This window comes from Jaculus jaculus, chromosome 1 (genome assembly GCF_020740685.1).
Source record: "Jaculus jaculus isolate mJacJac1 chromosome 1, mJacJac1.mat.Y.cur, whole genome shotgun sequence".
Classification (NCBI taxonomy): domain Eukaryota; kingdom Metazoa; phylum Chordata; class Mammalia; order Rodentia; family Dipodidae; genus Jaculus; species Jaculus jaculus.
Window position 1 is genome coordinate 7,671,178 of NC_059102.1, and position 25,847 is coordinate 7,697,024.

A 25,847-nucleotide genomic window follows, 5' to 3' on the forward strand; every position below is an offset into this window, starting at 1 on the left:
CACCTCCAACACCCTCTTTCTCTTCTGTCCCAGAACTGTCCAGTCTCTGACGATGGCTGATCCACCTCCTGCCGTCCCTCCAGAGACTGTATCCAGGGTCTCTGTATCTCTCAAACACTGAAGAGTCCCCTCTGATCTTTCCCCTTCCTTAACCAAGGGGAAAGAATCCCACATGCACAGTTTGGATTTAAATTCTTTTCTCTGAGTCTCTTCCAACTCAAGTTTATAACCAAATATCTATGACACTCAACTTAAAACAAATTGTCTTCCCTTATCTAACTTGGGGCCAGAAAGGGCTGTGAGAACATCAGATTTTTACATCTCTGAAACCTTGAGTGCATGAATTTTGTAACCACTGTTGTTTCCAGCAATCTTTAGAGCTAAATGATTAATTATACCCAAGATAGCCCAAAGCAATTATTGAATTATACTGTGATGGGGACTGCCAACTGTGTGGGGCGAAGGGAAGGCCTTCACCCCCGCTTCTCATCATTGGGCCTTTGGATGACTTGAAAGATAAAAGGAGATATGAGAACATTTTTATGACCAAGAAACCATTTCTAGAAATTTTCCACTAAGTAGAAAAACTTCTTCAGCAATTTGCTTCTCATTAGAGCATGGTGGCACGTTTCCCTACATAGCTCCAGCTCGCAGAAGTCAAGGCAAAACAGAACATGTTGTAGTGAATGCTAAAATTTTGGAGCCACTTTGTTTTTTAGGGCAGAAAAGCACATTTTTCAAACAAATCTTTATTTCTCCTTCACTTGGGTTTCTTTCTACTTTCTCTTTCTTGTGTTTAAAATTCTTCTTTCTTGCTAGTTTGGGAGTGTGTGTGTGTGTTACTGTGTGTAATGTGGTATGTGTGTGTGTGCATGTACCCCGTGCACACACATGTGGAGGCCGGAGGAGACCATTGTGTATCTTCCGTTACCCTTTCCACACGGCTTTCTGGAGATGGAGTCTCTCACCAAACCTGGAGCTACTGTTTTGGAGGGGGTGGTGTTTTATTTTGGGGGCGTGCATTAGTCAAACTGGTGGACCTGTGAGCCCCAGGCATTCTCCTGTCTCACCCCCCCCCCCCAGGACTAGGGTGACAGCATGTATAGCCGCACGCAGCTTTGTCACCTGGTGCCAGGGTTCTAACTCCGGCCCTCTCAGTTCTTCTCAGACCCTCACACTTGAGTTTCCAGTACTTTTAACTGCTCAGCTATCTACCCAGCCTCTAACGAGCTTTCACTTGATATAAACTTCCTAAAGGCAACATTAATGACCCAGCACAGCATGTGGCACACAGTGAGCTCCCAGGAGACACTATGGGATGAGTGAGCACTCTGCAGTGTGGCTGTGGGAAAACAGGATTGTGGCCACAGGCCACTGTCCCATCCAAAAGAGTCACCCACCTGACTCAACCTTCTTCCTATTGAAGAATTTGAGAACGGAAATGCTGTCATGTTGTCATAACTTAAGAATGGTTGTGTAGCCACCTGCCCAAGGGCCACAGATCAACAGAGCCTGAGTGAGTGAATGACTAACCTAGCCGACGGGCAGTAGGAGCCCTGCTTTGGAACATTCCCAGATCGTCCGAAGGAAACTGATGCATCATGCCACTTCCTCTGGTATTTTCTATGGGCTAGAGATGTACTCACCTTTACATTACACATTGGAACCAATGTCCTGAACCTGGCATCTGAACTCTATCCTTTGGTCAGAGTCTGCTAATACAACCTGAAACATTTTGTTGTTAACCCATAACATATGTGTGGCTCATTCTTGGGCCTTCAAGGAGGATTCTGTCTCAGAAAAAGTTGAGTCATTATGTTATGAGGGTCCATTGGTAGAAAGATGACTTGCTTGAAGTGTGCTAAGGCATAGAAATGTGGTTGCCTTATGGAGTGATGGGATGTGCTACGATTGTGGAATTCACAGTTTACTGGGACCCGATCTGCCACTTCTCCCAAAACCTTTAATGCATCAAAGAGCACCTTTGAGAGGCTGGGGAAATGGCTCACTCAGTAAAGGGCATGCCTTGCAAGCATGTGGACCTGAGCTCAAGCCACAGAAGCCATATTTAAAAAAAAAAAAAAAAGCCTGGTATAATGACAGGAATTTGTAACCCCAGCCTACTTGGGGAGATCCAGGCCAAGGAGAGATCCAGTCTCAAAAAAATTTTTTAAAAAGGTGGATAGCGCCTGAGGATTAACAACCAAGGCTGTCCTCTGGCCTCCATTTGCATGCATACTCAAGTACATATGTTCACACATGCACTTGTGTGCGTGTGCGCAGAGAGAAAGAGAGAGAGAGAGAGAGAGAAGCACCTTTTAAGTCAAAGGACTTTGCTGTCCCTCCTTGGATAAGGTAGCAATGGAAACTGTTCAGCAGGCATTCCCTATCACTGGAAAGATATTGATCCCCTGGGGCCAGGGACACCAGTCCAGATCAAGATAGGCATCTATTCTGATTCCAGAAGGCCAGATGAGGGTCTTGGTCCATGGCTAGATGCCACCTCTGCCTTTGTAAACTAGAATATCAAGCAAATTTGTGTGTCTTTTTTTTTTTTTTTTGCAATCTATAACTTTATTTGCAAACCTAAATATTGGCTGCCAGGTTTCTTTCTTAGTTACTGTCATTCACAGTGCGTATTTACCTTGCAAACGCTGTGTTCGTCATCACAGAACCTCAGATGGCCAATAGTCCTACAGGAAGATGAGTTCACAAAAGACAGGACGAGCCTAAGCTGGAAATTCTGAGGAAGAACCCATGGACAGCATTAATTTGTGGACTTGCCACCATTTAAAGTCACTGGCCTGCAAGTTGTCACGGCAGTTGTCCCCGCGGTACAGGAGGAATCTGAGTTCAATGAGACCCAGGAGCGCAGATGAGGTCATATAGCTCGGAACTCACTCAAACCCAGAGCTGCCGGCACCAGGGACCAGCTGTTGAACCACAGGACTGCCCCACAGTGTTCTTTATTTTTTCTTTTGGAGTGGTGTGTGTGTGCGTGTGTGTGTAGTATGTGTGCAGTGTGTGTGCACATGTGTGTGCAGATGCATATGCCTCAAGCACACGTGTGTGTAGGCCAGCAGAACACATCAGGTGTCTTCCTCTCTACCTAATTCCCCAGAACCTCTCACTGGCCCTGGAGCTGTAGTTTGTCATTACACTGGATGAGCAGGGAGCCCCCGCTCTTCGCCATGGGGGCGGCAGGCAGGCAAGATATCCTGAGGTTTGTACATCGCCGCTGCTGGGAACCAAACCAACCCAGGCCCTCCTGTGCTCGCCTGACAAGCTCTTCCCCACGGAGCTGCGTGCCCAGCCCCACATCTCCCCATTCTACATGGAGCTCTCCACTGGACCCAAGGCCAGGTCTCCCCCTCCAAGGAACATGTTGAATGCTTTGAGGAGTTACACTGATTCTTTGATTTGCACATATCTCACAGATTAAATGAGGGAAAATATAAAAACAATACAAATTTTCATTCATCCTTATGTCTGAATCTCTTCAAAGATTCGGGGAGCATGTCTGAGCAGGGTAAATCATTGAGATGTAAGGAATGTCTTGTAAGAAGTAAAGGAGGATTTCCTGTCTGAGTTGTGTCGGTAACTCAGATGCCGTTATTGGCAGATCAGACATCTTTTCTTCAGATTCTCCTTCCCTGCATTGTATCTGTTTGAGACATTTAAAAAAAGAAAGAAAGAAAAACACAGAAAGGAAAAAATGCAGTCTCTTTTTAACCATAAAACATTTAAAACAAGAAAAATATCCTTAGATTTGCTTTTCAAACAATTCACAAAATGAATCTGCAAACACAACTCACAGAAATGTCCTTTCCTATTAAATCCTGAAAATATAACTAAATTGACATTTCGCCTTTTATTCTCTCCCTCATTACGAATCGTCTCAGCCATAAACAAGGATCTATCCTTATACATTAACATTTTTTCTTATTTCCTTTTCGACAGGGGACTTATTATGTTTGAAAATAAAGCATACATTTTAGAACCAATGGAAAATGCCACTGACAGACACAGGGTCTTCTCAGCTGAGAAGCTCAGGAGCTTCTGGGGGTCATGTGGATCTCATCACAACTCATCCAGCCTCACCATGGGACATGCATCACCTGCCACCTCTCAGATGCAGGCAAGAAGGGTAAGAGAGAAACTCACATTTATGTTTCTGAGGAGCTGAAGGCTCAGGGCAGAGGCGTGCAATGCTGAGAGGTCCAGAGCAGAGTCACCACTGGATGTGGCATCAAGGGACTGGGAAGTCCCATTCTGTAGGAGAACGGCCATAGATCAAAATCTTCACCACTCATGCTGTAAATGTCAGCCTCAGACTTGCACACATGCTGGACAAAGTCACATCATCAGGATCGGGGATGGCAGAGTTGCCATTCATCATGTCTGCTGTGACATGTGCAGTGGGCACCCCTCTGCTAACAAGTAAGCATGGGCCTTGTCTCTCTCTGGCCGCTCACCTTCTCCAGAGGGAAAAGACCACGTTGAGCTCCTGCTGCTCCCAGCTTGTTCCACAGCTGGACTTTTGAGAACAGGATGTAGGAAATGATGCTTCCCGCACTCTTGCTTGTGCAGAGGAGCAGTGAGTCCTTCTCGAGGAAGTTTTGCTAAGGAGTCTTGCTGCCTCCACCCAGGTAATCCCTGCCGTTGCCCTCTGGGACTGCATGGCAATCTTCATTGCCTAGTCACCTGCCCTGACTCTAATGGCCAAGTGACTCCTGCCGTGGCATTAGAAGAGTCTGGACTATAAGCAGGCTTGCCCCCTGGGATCCTGGGAAACTTCCACCCCAGAGGCAGCCTGCCCCTCACCGTCCACATTGTTTGGACTACACAGGCCATAGCAGAGTTCTGTCAGCAAAGAGTAAAGGGGTCTCCCCCCCACTAGCTTGCAGGTCTTGAAGTTGAACACAACCAGAAATTGTCAACAATTCCTTGGATTATTTTTATATTTGGATTCCCTGTTCCTCAATTGAGAAGAATTCAAAACAAATTAAACATATAATGTCACTGTTGCTAACACCTCCACTGTCTGGGACAGTGACCTGCCCTTCATGTTCCACTGAACACACTTCGTCTCTCCTGACCTTGAGTTGATGGAACATCCCACAGTCAACGCTCTGTGAATATTATTTGTGGTCTGTTCTAAATCCTTTCTTTTCTTTCTTTCATCCCCACTTAGTGCTAGGGTTCAAATTTGGGGTCTCACACATGCTGGATAAGTGCTCTACCACTGAACTACGTTCCAGCTCCTCTGAGTCCTCTTTCTAAATCCAGACAGTAAGACTTATGCTACATGATTTTCTCTCCTTCCCTGAATGGTGTCTGCTCCCCTAAACTGCTCTGAACTGAACCAGTCATAGACTCTTCCCTCATTCAGCCCAGGTTTTGTCTATGAAACTGTACCCAAGATGCTTGAAGCCCTTCTTTCTGCCTCCCCATAGAGAGGAAAGCTTTCTTGTTAGGTACTCTGGTTACCCTGACATGGATGGACAGACAGGGAGCTGTATCTGAATCCCAGAGAGCAGAGCTTAAGACTACCCAGTGGCGCCAGGGGTGCTAGTACACAGCTATAATTCCACCACTTAGGAGATAGAGGCACAAGGATCAGGAGTTCAAGGTCATCCTCTGTTATATAGTGAGTCTGAGACCAGCCTGAGACTCTGTCTCAAAAAAAAAAAAAAAGGAAACAAAAAAGGCTCCCAGGAATAGCAGTGCCTCAGCTCAAGAATGGTCCATCCTCCACTTCTCCCCCAACCCTAGCCCCAACCCCATCCCCTTTCGAGTGACAGGCTTACAACCCCAGCTCTACCCTGTGGAGCGATGCGTTCACAAGCTATCACCACACATACTATCTCTGTGGTCCTGCTTGTGTTTATTTCGCTCTTCAAACACATTTGCCTTTGAGTCCAGACCTTGGATAAGACATGACTGAGTGATCCCTTTTACCAATCATAAACAAGTAGAACATTTTTTTTTTTTTTGCACTTTTGCTTTCCAGGCGCTTGGCTTTGAGCACCTGGTTGGATGCCTATTATCCATGCTGTGTAATTTATAACTTGACAGTTTAAATGATGCTCAAATATGTTTGCCATTTCATTTAGAAGTACAGACCTGATCTGTACTTGCCAGCCATATTTTAATTCTCTAAGCATACACAACACTCCAGAACCATGACTGGCACAGTAATTTCCAGTCATGTTGACTTGTAGAGAAATGGAGGAGCCTGCCTAATGGGCTATTTTGTTAATAATGCATATGGAAGTGTAAATGAACCTTTAAATTGAAAAGAGGAGGCATGAAGGCTGTTCACCTCAGCTCTCACAGGCACTCTACCAATAGTTGTGATTGTTCTTATGCAAGAGAAAAAGAAAATGTCCTTGACCTGATGTGTGAGTATATAATGCAAATGGTTCAAAAATAATTTCCAAATAACTGGAATAGCTGGGAGTTGCAGTCACCTGGAAGGTGGTTTGGGGTTCCACCGATGATAAATATGAAATGCACAGATTCCGGTTTCATGCTAATTATTTGCCTCACTGTGCTGCCTTTATCTTATACTAAAAAAAAAAAATCAATGCAACTGCAGCTAATTAATCTTGTTTATGCAATGCACCAAACACATTTGCTTTTCTCCAGCATTTCCTTGACCCTGCTAAACGTTAACTATTGGGACTTCTCTGTAGGTGTTGTGTTCTCGAAACATCAGGAATCAATCTGACTTCAGAGTACCAGCGGCCATCATATAAACCTGAGCTATTGTCTGTCATTTTTACAAGGCTCTACATTAGATGGTAGTGAGAGCCCAAGCTGCTTCTGGAAGGGCACAGAGAAGCAAGAGGGTCATATCTGTGTGCTCGCTTGCTCTCTCCCTCCCTCCCTTTTGGGATTTTCAGTCCAGCCTGAGGCACCCGACTGCTCAGCTCACCTCCCTGAGCCCATCTCTCTCCATCGGCTGTGCCTTCAAGAATGGAAAGGAATTTTAACAGCTGTCTCAGCCAGCTCCATGCAAGGCAAAAGCTCAGTCTGCTAATGGAGAAATTCACATCACCTAACCCAGTGGCAGATGGGAATTAGTGTTGAGTTACCCTTTCTCTAGGCATCCACTCTACCATCACCCCTCCATTACTATGCATAATTGTGAGTCGAGGCAAAGCTTGCTGGCTTCTCTGGGGAGAAATGTTCACTTAGGCCTTCGAGTACACAGAAGGATGACCAGTCAGAGAGAAGCAGCTGGGTGTCCTCAACACAGCCACGCTGGCATGGACAGATACCATTACTTCTAGGCTCCCAGACAGCACATGATATCTGTTTAGTGGTAGCCACAGCACGGTGGCCATCTTAGCCCTCATGGAAATATCTAGAGCAGTTAACATCTAATAACAGGGAATCCCAGGAGCTGACCAGAGCCAGAACTACTTGCAAGATCTTTGATAATAACCGTACATGTACTTCCCCTCTGACATAGCCATCTTCACCTCCATGCCACCCTGAGAGCCCGCGTCCCTGCTTTCCTTAAGGTGAGGGAAGCAGAAGGCACAGGCTGTGCTATCTCCTGGGCTCTCTCTACTGGGGTGAACTGGGGTGCCGTGTTCCAGCTCTGTGCTCCTGTTGAGTCTCAAGCTCTTTGAAACTCTTCGTAGTGACAGGCCTCCTTTGTGCTGATGGCTTTGGGGGAACAGGGTTCACTGGATTCTTTGTGTCCATTTGATGTGGCCATTTCTTCTGGTGTATCGTCTCATGTTCTTATTAGTTTTGCCTGCCCACATGTTAGCCAAGAATTAGAGACTGTGTCCCCTGAGGATCTGCAGGTCACTGGCACACTGTAAAGATGGCCTCCCAACAGAGTGCACCCCTCACTGGCCCCTGTGCAGAAGTCACTGGAGAGTCAGGATGGAGTGCTGGATCAAGACTCTTGTGGCTAGGGACGATCAACCATCCCTGTGCCACCTCTGCCAGCTCTGAGCCACCGTCATAGCTGTCCTGCATTGCACCCACCCCGAATATGTTAGCATCTCTCCACCCTCTGCACCCTGCCTGCCAGGAGGCAGCCCTGGCTTCTGTGCAGGTGGCACACAGCCTGCCCGTTGCCCTCCCAGCAGCCAGAGGGCTCATTTCTAGATCTTCCATCCTGCGCTCTTGGACGATTAGATTACCCTCCGGCCGCCTTGCTGCAGCCCGTCTCCACCTTCTCGCCCCTCCCTGACCTATCGCTGGCTCAGCAGCCCTGCTGCCGGTGACGCCGGCCTTGCAGCTGTCCCCGGCCTCGGGCCTTCAGCTGTCGGCGTTTCCTCTCACCTGGTTTCTTTGCTTCTGGGCTCAGCTCTTTGCCACCCTCCCAAGACCCCGCTCTTATCCTTAACCCTCTCTATTTTCTTTGTTACTTTGTTCTTGTCAGTTCTTTTTTTCTTTTTGGATTTTTGGGGTAGGGTCTCGCTTTAGCCCAGGCTGACCTGGAATTCACTCTGTAGTCTCAGGGTGGCCTTGAGCTCAAGGCGATCCTCCTACCTCTGCCTCCCAAGTGCTGGGATTAAAGGCGTGCGCCACCACGCCCAGCTGTCAGGTCTTCATTATGGCTCCATCTGCCAGAGCCCCCCCACTAGAAGATGCGCTCATGGGGGCAGTGACTTTGGCCTTATGCATCGCTGTCTCCCCAGCACAGCATGTGGCACACAGTGAGCTCCCAGGAGACACTATGGGATGAGTGAGCACTCTGCAGTGTGGCTGTGGGAAAACAAGATTGTGATGGGAACCACTGGAACCCCTGTTTCGACTTGCTTTCCGAACTTGAACCGAGTTCTCTGTGCCAGAGGTCATGGCGAGCTCTCTGGGTAATAGTCTACATCTACAAACTTGGCTGGCTTGACTTCCAGAGGCCCCAGAACGGTTCCCTGTAGCAATACTCAGGAATGCCTCTGTTCCCACCTGGGAGCTGGAACTGTTGTGCCGTTCTGAGACGGGTTCCTGTTGTGGGGGACACACTCTTGTTCACAAGCCCAAAAAATGAAAACTCAGCCAAGCAACCAGATTCAGTTGTTCCAGCTCATATCACCAATTTAAAAAAATATGATTCCTTAAAAAAGAAGAAAACTGGATAGCCTAGATAGGTGGAAGTCATGTGGAGGTAATTTAAGCCTCTCTTAGAGCGGGGAGCTGGCCACTCCCCTGTGGCTTTTCATTATGATGTGGTTAAACTTCTCTCTGAGCTTGCAATTCTCTGAATTCATGAGAAAATGTGGATTTCTCTGAAAACTGCAGAGACAGGAAAATTGTGTTCATGTGTTTGTTTTCATTATCTGGAATTGTGTATTTTCTAAATGACAATCCGAGGCCAGTTGGAAATGTCCTCTGGTAGTTGATTTCCCTCTCCACAGCCTAAAAACCTAAATGTCTAAACAACCAGAACTCCTTCAACGAGTTTTTCGATAGGAGATTAATGTATTTCTTTATTTCCAGAACTATATGTTTGTCTGCATAATTAGCTGGGTTTATTCATGGTTGATCAGGGAAATTGTGGGCAAAAGAGAGCTTTCGGCTTCTTTGATACCCCCAGGAAGGGAAAGGAATAAGGCCTTCTCACTTCTAGAAAGTGTCTCATTTTGTCTTCACACGTGGGCGCCACAGGGGTTAATTTTCCCCCCTTTATAAGTCCATAGTTATCACCACAGAGCCTGCCTGTACATATAGTTACCAAGGCTGACATTTTTTCCTTGCAGCACTGTAAAAGCATGAGAAATTATACCTTTCATGGTGCTTTAGTTTTCCTTCCTCCATGAGCTTTCCAGACTTCTTCAGGGACACCTAAACTCATGAATCAGCACAGCTGGGCAGCAAGCAGAAACACCACTGTAACACAAACATTTTTCTTGTAAAATTCTGTTTGGAAGATCCAGGCCTGATGGGGATTTGTTTTATAAAAGATGTTTCCCTCAGGGTTCTGTGACTGGGAATCTGATTCACGGTCTGCTCTCATCCCTCCTCTTTGGTCTGGAAGAGCGGCGGTGCCCTGCGCCTTTCGGCTTAAGCAGGGCCCGGGCGCGAGTCATAAAGCAGCGGCTCGGGGCGGGAGGACCGGGCCCCGCGGCCCCCGCTTCCTCCAGCTACGTGTTATTGCAGAAACAGAAAGCTTGGCTTTTGTGTTTTATGTTTGCTTTCTGAGACCACCCTCCATGAATTGCTTTAGTTCTCCTTAAAAAAGAAATGCCTTTGGGAGTCTCCCAGTGATTCAGGGAAGAGTGGAAATGCTTTCTGAGAAAGCTTGATTAAAATGTAACCCACCTCAGAGGCCGTCTTGTCTGGGAGCTTCTGTGCCCGCCTGCCCCATCTCTGCCCATGAGCCACTAGTTTCTATGTTCTTCTCAACAGTTGCCCTCCTGCCAGGCCTTCCTCTCCTGGGCATAGTTGGGGCTTTCTATTGTTATTAATTAATGTTCCTTTCTGGCCTCCCTTTCAAGCTCGCCCAGCACCTCCTTCTCCAATCTCTGCTCCTTGACCTGGATGTCCTTCCTGCTCCAAACCAGCCCTGTCCTCTGATGCCCCTGACTAGACATGTAAGTGAGCAGTCAGCTCACGGTGTCACCCATAGGGGTGGACGTTTGTCCCAAACTTTCCTCAGGTCAGAGACTGAGCACACGTGGGCCGCAAAGTGAGGGAAACGCCGTACGGGATGGACGTGGGCAAAGCCTGGGGAGATCTTCAGCTCAGCCTGCAGCCCAGTGGCCTTTGAAGGCTCCCCTCCCACAGCGTTCTGGGGGTTTTTTGTTTAACGGTGACCCTGACTTCTTTTGAACCTACAGTCCGTGATTCGGCAGGAAGGTTAAAATCCTTTGCAAGATGTCATGAATAGAAATGGAAACCAATTACTCCTGCTGAAATTTTGCAACAATAAAAAGAAGGGTTGGGATCAACTTCTGTTCTGTTCATCTTAAGAGACACTGCCAGTATCAGCAGTCAGGAAATGCTAGAGCAGCGCTCAGAAAGACTAAATTCCTGGTTACTTTTGGCAGCACAAAAGAGAGACCCTCAAGATGACCAAGTACGTGGAGCTGGTTATTGTCGCAGACAACCGAGAGGTAAGAACTTCTGGAAGTTTCCCAGAAAAGCTGGCTTTAGAAAGAAAGAAGAAAGGAGATGTTAGCTTTAATTCCATTGTCCATGCATTCTTTTTGAAAAGATTTTTTTAATATTTTATTTCTTTATTTGAAAGAGAGAGAGAACGAGGCAGATAGAGGGAGAGAGAGCATGGGCATACCAGGGCCTCTAGCCACTACAAATGAACTCCAGACACATGTGCCACTTTGTGCATCTGACTTAATGTGGGTACTGGGGAATCAAACCCAGGTCCTTAGGCTTTGCAGACAAGTGCTTTAACTGCTGAGCCATCTCTCCAGCCCTGTCAGTGTGTTCTTAACAATTACTGGAAACTTAAAAAGCAAGAGCAACTTGTGACTTGAGAATGGGCAAATATTAGAAAATAATAGCAAAGGCTACAAAACAAACCCAGAGCTTCTCTGTAGCTAAGCTCTCCAAATAAGGAGAAATGATGAATGGCTTTAGATTATATTTGAAGACATTGGGAGGGAAAGTTAAGTGTATAAAATGCCTGATGTGACCCAAATCAGAGTGAATGAATGAATGAGTAATGAAGGGAATAAATGAAGGCTATACAGACATGACAGAGAGATCCTACCTTGAGTTCTGTTAGTTTTTTCTTTTAATTAATTCTGAGTTTGTCTTCTCTTAGATTATCTTCTCTATTTCATAACTGTCTCACTGATATACTAGGAATCAGGTGAAATCTTCTCATTCGTCACACATGAATGAAGCAGGCTTGACAATTTCTCAGGAAACTGTTCTCATTCTAGAAGTTAGATGAGAGGAGAGGATGGGGAATTTATTCACTTTTTATCCATTCTCCTCTGTATTGTTTGACATAATGCCATGAGCTTCTATTGCCTTTCATATTTAATTTTTAAAAACAAATATAAAGAAAAATTCTTGGGAAGTTAAAATCAAGCTGATGATATGAAAAATGGCTTTGGCCTGCCTTCTCATTGTCCGTTTTCCTTCTGCCAAAACCTGTCACTGTCTTCATAATTTATGAGGCTGGAAAACTAGCACTTGGCAAGGGTGAGTTTCAGGGAGTCTCAGGGACTCCCCAGATGGGGAAATTACCTGGCAGAACTCGAGCTCCTCTCACCATGACTGTGGAGGGCTCCAAGGAGGTGGCAGGCATTGCAAAAGCCCAACATGTCACTTTTCAGGAGCTGAGATAATGAAAATTAATTGATATTGTTGCCATTATTAACATTGACATTTAAAATTGTTAAGTTTCAGAGGCAAGGAAAAGATCTGGAAAAGGTCAAGCAACGATTGATAGAGATTGCTAATCACGTGGACAAGGTAAGTTACCTTGGGGTAACTAAATCACTTGTGTCATGTCTTTGGAAATGGAGTTGGGAGAATTAAGGGCGCCTCGTGTGACTGAGCGGGAAGCCCAGGTTCCACATCTGGGTCCTGCGCTGGTGCTCAGAGTGTTCCGTCCTCTGAACATGTCCTTCCGGGTCCTGGACAGCTTCAGAAGAATCCAGCCCACAGAGGTCTAGGCTGCAGCCACCTTGGGGACTCAGGTTCCCTTCTGGCCAGGGAGAGTTCAAGCCTCTGGGACTCTTGGACTCTCCATTTGGATCTAGAACCTTTGTAGGGTACACTGGACCCTTTGAGAACTCCCAAGCCGGGCCTCTTCCCTGGTTTCCCATAGTATAGCCTAGTGCCAATGGGGTGTGGTAGGGGGGCTCCACTGTCCAAGAACACAGAAGTTGACTTTTGTCCTGATCACTACATTGTTTTTTGTTTGTTTGTTTGTTTGTAATTTAATTTATTAGTTTTCTTTTCAGCAAATACAGGCAGTTTGGTACCATTGTTTAGGCTCATCTATGATCTACCCCCTCCCATTGGACCCTCCTTGTTGATGTAAATGGGTTGTGCATTGTGGAGTTAGCCCACAGTTATTGGTATGATAAATGTCTCTGCAAGTCATGACCCAACATTTTTTTTTTTTGGTTTTTCGAGGTAGGGTCTCACTCTGGCTCAGGCTGACCTGGAATTCACTATGTAGTCTCAGGGTGGCCTCGAACTCTCGGCGATCCTCCTACCTCTGCCTCCCGAGTGCTGGGATTAAAGGCGTGTGCCACCACGCCCAGCCACTACATTGTTTTTAACATTTTTTACCAAATACCCTTAAGAATCAATTTGAAAGAGGAAGCATTTATTTTGGTTCACAGTTTTAGATGTTTTAGACCAAGTCTTCTGCCTCCATTGTTCTGGGCTGAGGCCAGGCCAATGTCATGGCAGAGCAAACATGACTGAACAGAGTTGCTGACCTCATGTTGGCCAGGAAGCAGGAAGGCTGGAGGGGACCAACAAGTACATCCATCTCCACAGGACAGTCACTTCCATGCTCGTTTCCTTCATGTTGTGATCTCAGCTCCTCCTTTTCATGGGCTCTTACTGAGAGTTTAATACACGAACTACAGTAATTTGTCCTTATTCCTCTTTTGTCCCCCTTGCCCCACTCCCACGCACCTGAGCTCCTCCTCTTTCCAAATAGTCCTTCTTCTGTACTGATGTTTCTTTCTTTTTGTCCTCCCATGTGTCAAAATATTGATGGGTTCATAATTGCACAGGTCTTGGGGGAGGCAATAACCCCTGTGAGGTCATAAATGCCCCATTTGGTTCATGACTAGAGGACAGTGCCCCAGAGTGCCCTTCCCGTCCTACGGCTCTTACGTTCTTCCCACCCTGTCTTCTGTGTTGTTCCCTGGACCTTGGGCAGGCCTCGCTTACTGTTGGGTTCTCAACAGCCTCTTTGTTTCAGCATTGATGAACTTTAAGTCTCCTCAGTGTCTACCACCATGTCCACTACAGAAGCATCTCTGGCTGGGAGCAAAGGCCTTTCTGAGGGATATGTGCAGCCAGGGTGAGGGTGTGTCTGCATATTGGCACTTTCAGAAGCTCCCGACATTCTCCATGCAGTTTGCTGATAACCCCAGGCCCAGATCTTCACAGCATGCCCTGTCTCCTCCCTGTGACAGCAGTGGTAGAAGGACCTGCCTGGACATTGCCGAGTCTTTCTCAGCAAGACTTCTCTAAAACTGTGACTCTTTACACAGGGCAGTGTTAGAGACCCACTCATTCTAGTTGTCTTTCCAAACAAGCCTGTTATATTCAATTTGAATTTCAAAGTTTTCAGCAAAAGAAAGACATAGGCCCTTCTAGAAATTTGTCTCCCTTCTACACTGTACTGAACTGTATGCATCAAGAATTCAGAAAGAATCAGAGATGGTTCTCTGGTTTTGAAGTTAGTGCAGGGTCACATGAAGACAGATACACAAGCCACTCAGCCCGCTCCCAGGTGACAGATCCTGAAGCAACATGTGAGCCAAGGGGCAGAGAGGACTCTTTACCTCCTCCAGGGCAGGGGCATTTCAGGTGTCAGGGTGGGTGAGGAGAGGTGGGTCCTACAAGGCAGAGGGTGAGTGCACCCTCGCTGGAAGCAGAGCAGGGGAGGCCTGGCCTGCATCCCACACATCTGGATGCATGTGTGCATGTGTGCATTTGTGTGTGTGCACACATGACTCTGCTTGCGTGTGAGTGCAAGCGTATGGGTTGGGGCAGAAGCTGACGAATCGAGGGGATTCAGCTGACCCAAGGGCCAGATGCCCTCTGTGTTCGCTTTATGCAACAATCAGTGGAGGGCCAGGCAGATGTGTCTAATCAGGGGAGAGGCTCGGGATCAGACCAAGGCACCCCTGCAATCAGTGGGCAGGGGAGACACAATAACAGAGGCATGGTAGAAGCCCACTGTGCAGAAGTGACAGGTTTGACCCCAGGTAGGGAGGGGGCATTGAGAAGTCAAGGATTTGACGATGCTCACGGACACAGCTGCTGATCATGGCTGGCGGCAGTCCTTAGGCATCAGGGGCATCAAGCTCTGGGTTCCGATCAGCCTGCCCTCTCCAGAAGTCACGCCAGGGAAGCAGAAAACTTACCTGTGCAGAGGCAGGGAAGGGCTACACAGGAATGGCCCCTCCTCTCTGAGCCCAGCAAGATTCCTGGTCTTGGCTCTGTACCGCTTGCTGTGGGTCCTGAGATCCTGTGATGATGGAGGAACAGAGGCCCGGAAAAGAGGGAGTCCAAGTGGTAGCTAGTGGTAGTGGAGGAGCCGGGGCGCGATGCTTTGGAGCCCAGGGGAAGCAGAGTTTTGTGAACACACAGCCCAGGCAAAGATGTAGCTCTGCACTCAGGGCTGGGGGCATTGGCCAGATGGAATTTTCTGAAAGTCAGACAAACACAGAGAGCATATTATAGCATATTAGTCAGGATTCTCTAGAGGAGCAGAACTGATAGAAAGTGTATTATAAAGGGGATTTACTGGGCTAGCTTACACGAAACGGGCTGGGCAGTCCAGCAATAGCTGTCTGTAGGCTGGAGAGGTGAGAACCTGGTAGTTGCTCAGCCCATGAGGCTGGATGCCACAGCAGTCCCAATCTAGCACTGATGGTCTGCAGGCTTCCTGAAGAGCCACAGGTCTTTAGTCCCCATCAGAAGGCCGGTAAAGTGGGGTTCCCATACCATGAAGGGTAACAGCAACCGGCTAGACGTGCACACCCACAACTCAAGGGCATCCAGGCAGCAGGAGCTGTGTTCTCCTGGAGGTTCTTCAAATATAGTCTACCACCTGAAGGGGGAAGGTCTTCCTCCTCACAGACCTGCCAGTCTCTCACTAGACTTTAACTCTGATCATACTAACAAAAGCTCTTGATCATCCCAGATGGCTATCCACATCCTACAAGAAATCACCCTTGTCCAGCATACCTTTGAGGCAGGGCAAACTCCTGGGCAACCCGTTCTTATTGATGCATTTTCTGTAGCAAGTCTTTGCACGTTAAGTTTTACCAAAAATCAAGTGGATGTGGAAGAGTAGTGGACAGAAGTGAGTCATTTAGACAGGGGAAATGAAGCTGAAAAAGACATCCAGAACAGCCCAAGACTAAGCTTGGTCACAGGACTGGGGCCGTGGAGTGGGGGGCGCTCACAGTGCTTGCCTGGTGCACACAGAGCACTGGGTTTGGTTCTCAACACTATCTCAACAAGGTGTAATGGTGCAGGCTTGCAATCCCAGCCAGCAGGAGGTGGCAACACTCAGGAGGTGGAGGCTGGATGATGAGAAATTCAAGATCACTAGGGCTGGAGAGATGGCTTAGTGGTTAAGGTGCTTGTCTGCAAAGCCTAAGGACCCAGGTTCAATTCCCCAGTATCCACATATGCCAGATGCACAAGATGGCGAATGTGTCTGGAGTTTGCTTGCAGTGGCTGGAGGCCCTGGAGTGCCCACTCCCTCTCTGTCTCTCTCTATCTGCCTTTTTCTCTCTCTCTCTTAAATAAATAAATAAATAAATAAATAAATAAAATATTTTTTAAAAATAAAAAATAAATTCAAGGTCATATGCAGCCACCTAGTAAGTTTGAAACCAGCAAAAAAAAAAAAAAAAAAAAAAAAAAAAATCTGTATCCCAGGCCAGGGTGGGTATAAGAATCCCCTGGACATGGGATATTTTTTATAATCATGGAAAATGCTAATAGAAATTAAAAAAGAAAAGAAAAGAAAAGTCAAGGTTAGGGAAAACAGGATCCTCACAGTCTGGATGCCTTGTTTTGCCCTTCTTTGCACATAGCTCCTTAAAATGCTCAATAAATGTTTTCTTTAAAAAAAAAAAAAAAGAAGAAGAAGAAAATAAAAGAATCCCCTGGAAAGCTTTATTTATTTTTTATCACTGCTCTTTAAAATACTAATTCCCAAGTCTCAGCCTAAGGAATGTCATCCATTTGGCCGAGGGTGGGGCTTCTCCTAGGTGTCAGCTAGGGCTCTCCAGGGGGTCTCACACAGGGTGACAGCTGCAGTGACGGACGAGTGAGAGATTTCGATGCTTCAGCAAGGAGCCCAGGCCGCTGCTGCAAGCAGAGCAAAGCAGACCGCTGCCCAGAAGGCCTGTCCCTACTCTCAGAGTGTGCCAAGCACGGAAAACGAGAGCTCCTAGGCCTGGGGAAGGAAACAGGAAGTGATGGACCATATTATAGCCAACCTAGAGACTGCTAAAACTTCATTTTAGAAGGTGATATGTTTAGGCCCCTGTGTTGATATGTATTTGCATATTATTCTAGGTTGTATCTTCCATCGGTTCACAAAGGTTTTAAAAAAGAGCAGTTGGCAGCTTGTTAATAACATAGATTGAGAATTAAAGAGCACTCTGCCTCTAAGGGCTGGGAGTAAAGATCAGTGGTAGAGCACTTGCCTGTCATGTGTGAGGCCCTAGGCTCAACTCCCAACGCTGAGAAAAAGCCCAGAATATGTCTCTAAAAGTCTTGCTGGGCTCAGTCAACTATGCCAACTGGCTAGGCCAATTCACTGAGCATGTGGACATATCTAGCCCTAGTGACTCTCTCCATCCCAAAAGCTCCCCAGAGACCCTGGTGGGGATACACAGGCTCCTTGGCCAACTCTATATTGAAGCCTGTTGACTGATGGCCCAATATACATAGAACATTCCACATTTCCATTTTGCAACTCTACTCATGGGAGAATCTTCAGCCCCCAAAACACTGACTACTCCAGTGACCACTTCCTCACCTGCTGACACTTGGCTGTACTGGGCCATTCAAAGTCAACAACTCCTTGGCTACACTGGGTTGGAGAGAGAAAAAGGCATCCAGCCTGGAAGAGAGAAGTGACTTAGTGATGTTGAGAAGCACTTAGGAAATCCCAAGTGATGGAAATAGAAGGCTTGTCTGAAGCTTCCAGAAAAAAATGTGAGGCCCTGATTATGTCCCAGCAAGAGCAACAGAACGTGTGCCTGTGAAAGAGGGGGGAATCGTTGCTGTGTGACCCCATCACTCCAGCACAACCTTCTTCCACAAGAAGGTGGCACCAGCTGCGAGATCCTTACAGCTGAGCCTCTGTGGCTGTCTTCCAAAAGGCCTCATCTTCTGAGGGCGGGACATCGTCACTTATCCTTGGTTTCCTCCTCCTCCAGCCAGTTGTGCAAAGGGCGCAAGTTCCTCCTTGGACTCCAGGGAATTCTACCATCTCATTTCAGATCCACTCCTTCCAGAAAGGCTTCCTTAGCCCCTTCCAGCCCGGCATTCCCTGAACTTCCTGTTGGTGTTATCTCTTGGTCCAGAGTTAACTGGAATTGTAGTGACATGTCTAATACCTTAAGCCTCCTGGTGACCCTCTGGGCAGCTGAGCAAGGGCAGCAGCATCCTAATCCTTGTGCTGTCTCCTTGTGCCAAGTCTAGCCCTCAGCAAGAGCAGAACAAACATTTGTGGCTGTTGTATAACAGGAGAATCACTCTGTGGGGTCTCTGAGTATCCGCATAAATTCCGGGATGCCTGAGCCAGGCAGGCAGCTGCCAAGCTCTGTCTGTCCTGCAGAGGCCTGTGAGCGACTCTCAAGGCCTGGGGTCATGGAATTTACATGTGGGCAACATTATTGTGTTACTTAATGGTCTAAATAATGGCATTAGAGTCAGCCTGTCTATTCATGTCCAGCCATGCAGTTGTGAGCTTGAGTAATTTACCTGGGCCTTCCTAACCTCGAAGTCTTAACTACAAAATGGGAACAATAACTCACCCATAAGTTTGCTTTGAGAATTAAAGGGCAACTCACAAGCACTTAGCACCAATCCCAGATGGTACCGGTACTCCTCGGTGCATTTAGGGCAGGGTTTGAGTGTGAAAAGCCCCATAGGCTCCTGGGGTTGAGCACCTTAGTCCCTAGCTGGTAGCACCGTTTGGGTTGTCAAAAGTTTTAGGAAGCGGGAGCTGCACTAGAATAAAGTGCGTCACTGAGGCTGGAGAAGTGGCTTATCGGCTAAGGTGTTTGCCTACAAAGCCAAAGGACCGAGGTACAATTCCCCAGGACCCACATAAGCTAGATGCACAGGGTGGCGCATGCATCTGAGTTCGTTTGCAGTGGTTGGAGGCCCTGATGCTCTCTCTCAAATAAGTAAATAAAAATAAAATATGTTCTAAAAGTGGGTCACTAGGGACAAGTCTTGAGGGTTCATAAGCCAGCCCCGCTTCCTAGTCTCTCTCCTCCCCTCCCCGGCCCCGCTTCCTAACTTGGTGTAGTGTGCCCAGCCGGCTTCTGCTCTGGCCACCATGACTCTCCCACCGTGATGGCCTGTACCCATGTAACTGTCAGCCAAAACGACCACATTCCTCCCTGAAGCTGCTTCTTGTTGGGTATCTGGCCACAGCATGAAGTAAACTAGGGCACCTGGAGGAACATTCATTTCCGGAAGCCGAGGGGCAGGGAAGAAAAGCTTGAGTGAGCCTCGCACACATGACCCTCGACCACTGGCACTAACTTTGGAGAGGCGGGATTGTTTCCTATATTCCCCTTAGTCTGGACTAGGGTGCGGCTTGAGAGAGCCTGTCCATAGGAATGCCAGCCTCCTCACTAATGCGCAAACAGCCCAGATTAACTTACTGCATGCAGTGCTTGCTCTGAGAAACTGATAATCAGGCCTCATCATCCATTCAACACTCCTGGGAAGCGAAACATGTCTCTTTCTCAAAAGACAGTCTTCAAAGCCATGCAGTGTATCTGGCCCTGGGGACATCTGTTAGCAAGCTGGCATAAACATTGGCATTGTATCTCCTCCATTTCTGCTTTCTGATCACTGTGACTGACCTTGAGATGCAAGCTCAAAGATGTAGCCCAATGTGGACAGGCAGTGTTTGCAGCAGCTATGGAACTTAATTTTGCTGGGAAGCCTAGCCTGGGAGCTTGCAACTAGATATCACAGGTCAAGCAATTCTTGATTAAAAACATACTACTGGGCAGCATTTTGCTTGTATAATTGTCTCATTGACTTGTTAATATCATATTGTCCTTTTGAAACTAAATTGGACTACTATAATCAGTATATCCTATGACATAATTTGTGCCCTAGTTGAGTTCAAGTTCTTTTTTTGACCCAGTGCTCACTGTGGAGCTCTGGGGACCAGCAAGGGAAGGGATGGACCGTCCTGCATGGGGAATCTGGAATCAGATGTTCCACCTTGGGGAGTTGTTTGTAGTGCAGCTCACTGCATTGGAATGGGGCTTAACTCTCCCATGCACAACTTCTATGGCTCTTGTTACTTGTTGGCCAGATGTTTCTAGCAACTAATTCCCATGTGGAGTCGACCATAGCTGCTATCGTGAGCCACATTTTTCTCTTTGTCTGCCTGGTGTCTCAGAAGGCAAGGGCTTTCTCATTGTACACTACCTGCATGTCCCTGGCATCAAAAGACTTACAGGCAACAAAGTAAACTGTGCCCTTGCCTCTGCTGTGACCACAGAGCCATCTCCCTGTCAGTGTGACCTAGGTCGGGCATGGAGGAGCTGTGAGTAGTTTCTAAAGCTACCCTGGCCACTCACACTGCCCAGCTAGGCTTGAGACAAACGATCCTGTCATATTTACAAGAGTTTTGTTTATCTACTGATGGCCGTGGCTTATGGGCTATACCTGGAGGCCCTTACCACCTAAAGGTGGGGACAGAGGAAGATGGAAGATATGGGTTTTTTTTTATTTTTTGTTTATTTTTATTATATTTATTTATTTGAGACAGAAAGAAAGAGAAAGAGGCAGAGAGAGGGAGAGAGAGAATGGGCACACCAGGGCCTCAAGTCACCGCAAACGAATTCCAGATACATGTGCCACCTTATGTATCTGGCTTACATGGGTACTGGGGAATCAAGCCTCGAACTGGGGTCCTTAGGCTTCACAGGCAAGTGCTTAACCACTAAGCCATCTCTCCAGCCTTTGACGTCCTTCTTATAGGAGCTTGGGAGATAAAGCTTCAGACACAATACTCAAAATACATCTTTTGGGCTGGAGAGATGGCTTAGTGGTTAAGCGCCTGCCTGTGAAGCCTAAGGACCCTGGTTCGAAGCTTGAATCCCCAGGACCCACGTTAGCCAGATGCACAAGGGGGCGCACACATCTGGAGTTCAATTGTGGTGGTTGGAGGCCCTGGTGTGCCCATTTTCTCTCTCTGTCGCTCTCAAATAAATAACTAAAAGTAAACAAAAAATTTAAAAATAAAAGGACTTCATCTGACAGATTTTCCAGCGCACCAGAGCTGAGCTGACTTCTAATTGTGTGGAGAAAAATGGTCACTAAGTTCCTAAGGAAGGGCTCTGCTTATGCTTCCACCATTCTGAATGATATTGACATGATCATTTAATTAAGCCCTAAGTGGACGATAGGTAACAGAATATGATCGTGTCAGCCAAGGCTAAGTCTTTGCTGAAAAATTAATAGATTCATTTTCAGTACCTCATAGGCAGAACATTTTGCTCAAAATGAACAAACTATTATCTTTGGCAGAAGCGTCTGAAAGATCTTAATGCACTCATTGTTTTTCTTGCAGTAGATATTAACTGGCACTGTTTAACTGTAACACACATCTGCACACACATTTAAATCTCAGCAAAACACTTGAAATGCATGCTTCCATACGAAGACGGGCAGTCAGTTAAAAAAAATCAGCATCTAATTGGCCAACATTGGAGACTCTAGTTGACATCTCACTGTGACTATTTCTTAACTTGCAGTGTCACAGGAAGAAGGGCACACGGGTGTCAATGAACTTCAAACAGTGAAATCTGCTCTGGTTTTCATATTTAAGCTCTCATGAATGTGATCCTCCAAGGACGCCTGTTTTTCCTAGTTTTACAGACCACTGAACATCCGGATTGTGCTGGTGGGCGTTGAGGTATGGAATGATGTTGACAAATGCTCCATAAGTCAAGACCCATTCACCAGTCTCCATGAATTTCTGGACTGGAGGAAGATGAAGCTTCTGCCTCGCAAATCCCATGACAACGCGCAGCTGATCAGGTACATGCGCTGTCTCCCTCCCTCCTTCAATCAGGCTGACCTCTGCCACACCTACTGCCCGGCCCAGAAGTCACCCTCCTCCCTACAGAACACGCCGACTCCCATTAGCAGGCCAGGCCCACCCCATCTGGAATCACAGATCCATTAGCGAAGGCCCTGGTGGACACTTGGGAAACCTGTCCCTCTACAGAAGTCTCAATTCCATCTTCCCCAATCTAGACATTTCCCTCCATACTAGCTTTTCTGGTCTTGGTTGGGACATTTCCTTTCATTATTCATGAAAAGTATGTTTATACAAGATCTAAGGGCAAGACGTCTGGGTGAATATTGCCAGGTGTCTGGAGAAATACCAGGTCTTCCCTTCCTGTATTGAAGAGGTTCTCTCTGGTTTTCCTAGACAGCAGTACTAAATACGTAGTATAGAACACTGGCCATGAGTTCTCCAATCAGTGTCCATTAAGCATCTGGCAGGAACCAGGTAGAGGCTGCAAGCATAACGGTGATCAGCACACACTGATCCCCACACTGAGGTGTCTCCCTTCTACTGAGAGAAGACAATAGGGCATCTCAGAGGGTGGGAATTGCCATGAAGGCATGCTTTGAAGGAAAGCATGGCTGTCACGTCACATCTAACAAGAAACTACAGGCGCTTTAAGAGAATGTTCTTACATTAATCTGAATTGGTATGAGACAGATGCTTCCAAAAATGCCACATGTCTAAATGAATTGTTAGGTAGCTTAGGTTGTTATTTTTTGGTTCTCATGCAACTTAAGTCACTAAAGCAAAACTTCAGAGGCATTGTCACTTTTCCTCGGCAGTCTGATCTAGTTCACGGAACATTTATGGGAAGTGAAAAATGCGTCCCGCCTCACCCGCGCTGCAGGAAATAGCTCCGTACACACCACAGGTCAGCATTTCCTGACCATCGGCTTTGGCCATTTCCACAAGGGCTCCCCCCGTGGATATTTATATGTGCCTCATATTTTATGCATCAATTAGTCCTGAACTATTAAAAGTGCATTTCTCATACTTTGAGTCAAAATGTTTTGTTTTGCTTCTTTCCCCAGTGGAATCTCTCCAACTTAAACATCTGGAAATAAATTAACATCTTATTTAACCTTCTGCTGTATGCACATGTACAGTCGTATCTGTCCATAGGATCTCTACAGTTATAAATATAGAGGCTCCAATACTTGCTGCTTTAAATATGAGGATACGGTTGACCTTCCATATCAGAGGGCTCTGCACCTGTGGGCCAACCAATCTCAGACCAAATGTACTCAGAGGAAACACTGCATCCATACTGAACACTACAGACTTATTCCTGGCATCATTCCCTAAATAATACAGTTTAGCAACTATTTATGTAGCACTTATATCACATTAGGTATTGAAAGTAACTAGAGATGATTTAAAAATGTTGGTGTGTATGTGGTGTGTGTGTGCATGTATGTGTACAGGTGTACCTGTGTGTAAATGAATGTGGAGGCCAGAGGTTCACAACAAGTGTCTTCCTCAATCACGGCCACCTTAGTGTTTGAGACAAGTTCACTCGCTGAACCTAAAGCTCACTGATTTGGCCAGATTAGTTAGCCAGCAGGCCCTGAGGAGCTTCTCGTCTCTATTCCCCAGTGCTGGAATTACAGGCGCATACTGCCATGCCTGGTTTTTAACATGGATGCTGGGGAATCCTAGCTCAGGTCCTCATGCTTGTGTGGCAAGTATTTTACTGAGCTAACCATTTCCCCAGCCCTCAAGAGATAGTTAAATTTTATGAGAGGATGTACAGAGGTTATATACCAATATGGTGCCATTTTACATAAAAGGAATTGAGTGCCCTTGGACTTTGATATCTTTTGTCTGATTAAACACAGCTAAAATATCTAACTTGGGCTGGAGGGATGGCTTAGCAGTTAGAGCATTGGCCTGCAAAGCCAAAGGACCCAGGTTCAATTTCCCAGGACCCACATAAGCCAGATGGACAAGGGGCACATACATCTGGAGTTCGTTTGCAGTGGCTAGAGGCCCTGGCGCACCCATACACCACCCCCCGCCCCCGTCTCTCCTTGCAAATAAACAAATAAAATTTGAAAAAAAATAGTTAAAAAAAATACCTAACTTTTCAAGACATCAATGTGTTGTCTGTGCATGTACGTGGCTAACATAGCATGAACAAGTCCTTTGATTGCTTTGTAGGAGTCCAGTGAGTGTAATGTTCAATGCACTTACCTCTGGTGTGGTTAGATTTATGATAAGGTCAAGATTCCAGATAGGACAAGTTGCCATCCAGAAGCTTCTTCCCTGGTGCTTACTTTTCCTACACTGCCTCTAAGACCATCACTTTTATGCCAATTTCAAGTTCATATCACAGATTGGCAGGACACTTTGAAGGATTTTGAGTCTGACAGAACCAGAACGACTTATGTGGGAAAGGAAACTCCAGCTACAACAGAAAACTTTTCAAGCCATCTGACATATTTCCATTAGTGACCAGCAATGCTCAGTGACTTCTCAACCTTTGCATCAGCAGGCACTGTTTCAAAGTAATGGTTCCCTGCAGCCCATGGAGAAATAAGCAGGCTATGATGTATAAATAAAAAGTAATGCCTGGCTGTGGTCTGAGATTAGACAGCAAGACTCTGTAAGAAAGTTAGGACCAAAGATGGGTTTCAATGGAGGGGGAATTCCAGAGGGGACAAAAGAAATAAAGTAGGAGGGTATTATGATCGTGGTATGTTCTCTATATTTATAAAAGTTGTTGGGGCTGAAGAGATGGCTTAGCGATTAAGGCACTTGCCTGTGAAGCCTAAGGACCCAGGTTCAATTCCCCAGTACCCATATTAGCCAGATGCTCAAGGTGTCATATGTGTCTGGAGTTTGTTTGCAGTGGCTAGAGGCCCTGGAATGTCCATTCTCATTCTCTCTGTCTCTGTCTCTTTCTCTCTCTCTCTCTCTCTCTTTCCTATCTGCCTCTCTGTATCTCTCTCTCCTAAATAAATAAAAAAATTATATTTTTAAGTTGTCAATAAAAAATTCAAAGCATACAAGTTTATAAAAAAGAATGACAGGACTGTCATGCAACTGAAAAAATAAAGTGTAAAGGAAAAAAGAAATGTCCCAAGTAAATATACCCTCACACTGCTGGCTTCATTGTTAAATATTCGATTGCAAGCATGGCTAATGGAATGTGAAATGTTAGAAAATGCTTCAATTAAAGAATGCCCTTCCTTTTCTTTTCTAGTGGGGTTTATTTCCAAGGGACCACCATTGGCATGGCCCCCATCATGAGCATGTGCACCGCAGAGCAGTCTGGAGGCGTTGTTATGGTAAGCCAAGAGTGCTGGGAGCTGGCTTCCCTGTTTAATGATTCTCCAGGAAGTCCATACTCTTGGTAGACTTAGTAAAGTCAGGTCCATTCCATTCAAGCTTTTTAGATTTAATTCTGTCCTTATTCTTACCCATGTTTAAGACTTGATTTCTCACAGTTTTTGGAACTGTTTAGAAAGCATACATGGCACATAGGAAAGGCAGGCATAGAGCAACTCAGTGGAGATAAATATACTCCTTAATGGAAAAGAACATTTTATCTCAGACCTTTGGTCAAAGTATTCCAATTCAGCAATTTCCTTGGCATTTGGATGAGCCGGGCACAGGATTTCCCTCAGCACTCAGCGTTTTGGATGGCCTGTGGTTGCACCAACATTCAAATGCTGTTCAAATGACTTTCTGATGGTTCTCCTCCAAGCCCAGCAGCCAGGAGTTTGAGGTTTTTTACTACGTACCACTCCAAATGCTTTACATACCTTCTGGCCAGGGTACAATTTGTCTTTATAAAACCTTATTCTTGGAAGGCACAGGCCTCGGTTTATTGCTTGACATG

General features: G+C 46.3%; 1 protein-coding gene across 4 annotated transcripts in view; it reads left to right on the plus strand.

The window, feature by feature from the left end:
* Adam12 (ADAM metallopeptidase domain 12) overlaps positions 1 to 25,847 on the plus strand; it is a 304,232-nt gene that overhangs the window by 204,231 nt on the left and 74,154 nt on the right. For all 4 annotated transcript variants that reach the window (XM_045142322.1, XM_045142323.1, XM_045142324.1 and 1 more), the window contains 5 exons: positions 3,961 to 4,147; positions 11,019 to 11,084; positions 12,343 to 12,414; positions 21,797 to 21,966; positions 25,209 to 25,293. In XM_045142322.1, coding sequence (XP_044998257.1) covers positions 3,961 to 4,147; positions 11,019 to 11,084; positions 12,343 to 12,414; positions 21,797 to 21,966; positions 25,209 to 25,293 — 580 coding nt within the window. The remainder of the gene's footprint in view (positions 1 to 3,960; positions 4,148 to 11,018; positions 11,085 to 12,342; positions 12,415 to 21,796; positions 21,967 to 25,208; positions 25,294 to 25,847) is intronic.